Below are 2,059 nucleotides of genomic sequence, written 5' to 3'. Positions count from 1 at the left end.
GCCTGCTTAGGCTAGCTTAGGCAAGCACAGGGACTGTGGTTCGATCCCTGGCACCACATGCCGCGTCAGCCCTGCCCCCAGGGCAGCCTGAGCCAGCCACAAAAAACAGGGTAAAAAAAAGAAACACTTCTGGTCTGAAACATATTTCAGATCAGGGTGATATAGCTCTTCTGAAGAAAATGAGATGTATGGAGGGGAGCAGCCAGTGGAGGAGTGCGGCTCGAGCCCTCCTGCTCTGTGGGGCAGGGGATACCCTGACTCCCTGTGTGTGGGGATTTATGATGCCAGGGCTTCTGGCCGCCTCTGCCTGGCTCTCTGGGGGTGCTGACCAGAAGCCCCAAGGCTGAAGCCAGGTTCATCCTGGAATTGTAGGTCACCCTTCTCTTGTTGCCCTCTGGCCCCGTCCTACACCACTTGGCAGGAGTGGTCCCCAGGTCTGTCTAGCCGTCTGGCCCAGATAGCTGTGTAGCAGCTGTTGCCTCCCATGATTTCCTTCAGGCTTTTGCTGAAATACCATGGTGCCATCAGGGGCTGCTCTGCCCAGTCTGCTTGCAGATCAAATACTCAAACTGTGTGTGTGTGTGTGTGTGTGTGTGTGTGTGTGTGTGTGTGTGTGTGTGACCGAGGAGGGAACCCGTCTGCTTGCAGATCAAATACTCAAACTGTGTGTGTGTGTGTGTGTGTGTGTGTGTGTGTGTGTGACCGAGGAGGGAACCCACAGTCTCATTTATGCTGGGCAAATGCTCTGCCCCTGACTGAGTTACACCCCAGCCCCTAAACATAGTCTTAGCCAGTTTAATTTTTCTCTATAACACTTGTTTCCACCTGATATTATTTGACTGGTGGTGTGGTCCCTTCCCCTGGAAACCAGGGTTCCTTGGGGTAGGACTTGTGTGCTGCAGGATTTCTCCAGCTGTACACTGGGGCATGAGCTGGGGGCCATCAGTGTAGGTATTGTCTGGTGAGATGGTAGGTGTCTAAGAGGACAGAGGAGAGGAGGGTCTGTGACTGGGAGGGTCTGTGACTGCCCCCAGTGTGCCTGTGTGGTCTTACTTCTTTGTGTCTAAGTAAAAAAAAAAAAAAATCTATGTTTATTTTGCAGAGTAGGATTTGGTTCATTGGCAAAAGGCTTCTCCCAGGGTATGAGAGGAGGGGCTTAGCACCGCGTTTCTAGGTGTAAGTGTGGCGAGTGACTTCAGGCACCCTGATCTTTGAGTCCTCAGGCGACAGGAACAGGCCCCAAGTAGTGGATTCCCTCACAGTCCCTGTGTTAGTCACTAGAGACTTGTGACGTTGCCTAGGGAAGTTAGCCTGACAAGGTCAGATGTGGGCAGCATCAGGACCCGGAGCTGCGTGCCTGCCCGTCTGGCTGCATGGCCCATGGTGCCAAGCACTGTTCTCTCCGCCTCTCCTCCCCTAGGCATTTGCATCAAGTGTGGGCTTGGCATCTATGGAGCAAGGCAGGCGTGCCAGGCCATGGGGAGCCTGTACCACACTGACTGCTTCATCTGCGACTCCTGTGGTAGGTACCTCGCCCCTACACCCCTTTCTGCTCTCCCCAGGTGGATGGATCACCCGGCGCTGGCCCAGGCTGGCCATAGCCTTCCCTTGCAGATGCATTCTGACCCCTGCCCTCTGGGCCTGGCCTGTTTGAGAGCCCTGGGCCTCTGGGGAGATTGCAGGGGTCGAGGTGAAGGGTGGAGGTGAGGAGCCCTTGGGGGCTGTAAGAAAGGCCATCCCTCCGGTCCTCAGCTCCAGTCTCTGCCACCTGCAGGGCACTGGGTCTGCCCTGGGATTGGGAGTGTAGGGGTGGGGGTGGTGGAGCAGCGAGGGGTTTTCTACCTATCCTGACTGACCTAGGGCTGTTATTTTCCTGCAGCTTATTTTTGTCTCTGTTTACACAGGGTATAAATATAAATATTATAAAAAGAAAAATGTAACAATAATGCAACAGCCCTACTAAATCTGCACTTTTGATTTTCCCACTGTTCTTTTAGATTTTGCCCCAAGCAGACATCTTCTCTTTGCATTAAACATTTAAATATCTTATTATAGAATA

General features: G+C 53.1%; 1 protein-coding gene across 1 annotated transcript in view; it reads left to right on the top strand.

The window, feature by feature from the left end:
• The window catches only part of Wtip (WT1 interacting protein), a gene marked incomplete at its 5' end in the record, with an annotated part of 28,753 nt that overhangs the window by 6,966 nt on the left and 19,728 nt on the right, over window positions 1-2,059 (top strand). Inside the window, one exon of the mRNA XM_012515949.2 lies at window positions 1,421-1,522. Coding sequence (XP_012371403.2) covers window positions 1,421-1,522 — 102 coding nt within the window. The remainder of the gene's footprint in view (window positions 1-1,420; window positions 1,523-2,059) is intronic.

The sequence above is a fragment of the Octodon degus genome, unplaced genomic scaffold (assembly GCF_000260255.1).
Source record: "Octodon degus isolate 3935 unplaced genomic scaffold, OctDeg1.0 scaffold00083, whole genome shotgun sequence".
In the NCBI taxonomy this organism is placed as follows: Eukaryota; Metazoa; Chordata; class Mammalia; order Rodentia; family Octodontidae; genus Octodon; species Octodon degus.
The sequence above is the reverse complement of the archived record's forward strand: the minus strand, read 5'-3'. Positions and strand labels throughout refer to the sequence as shown.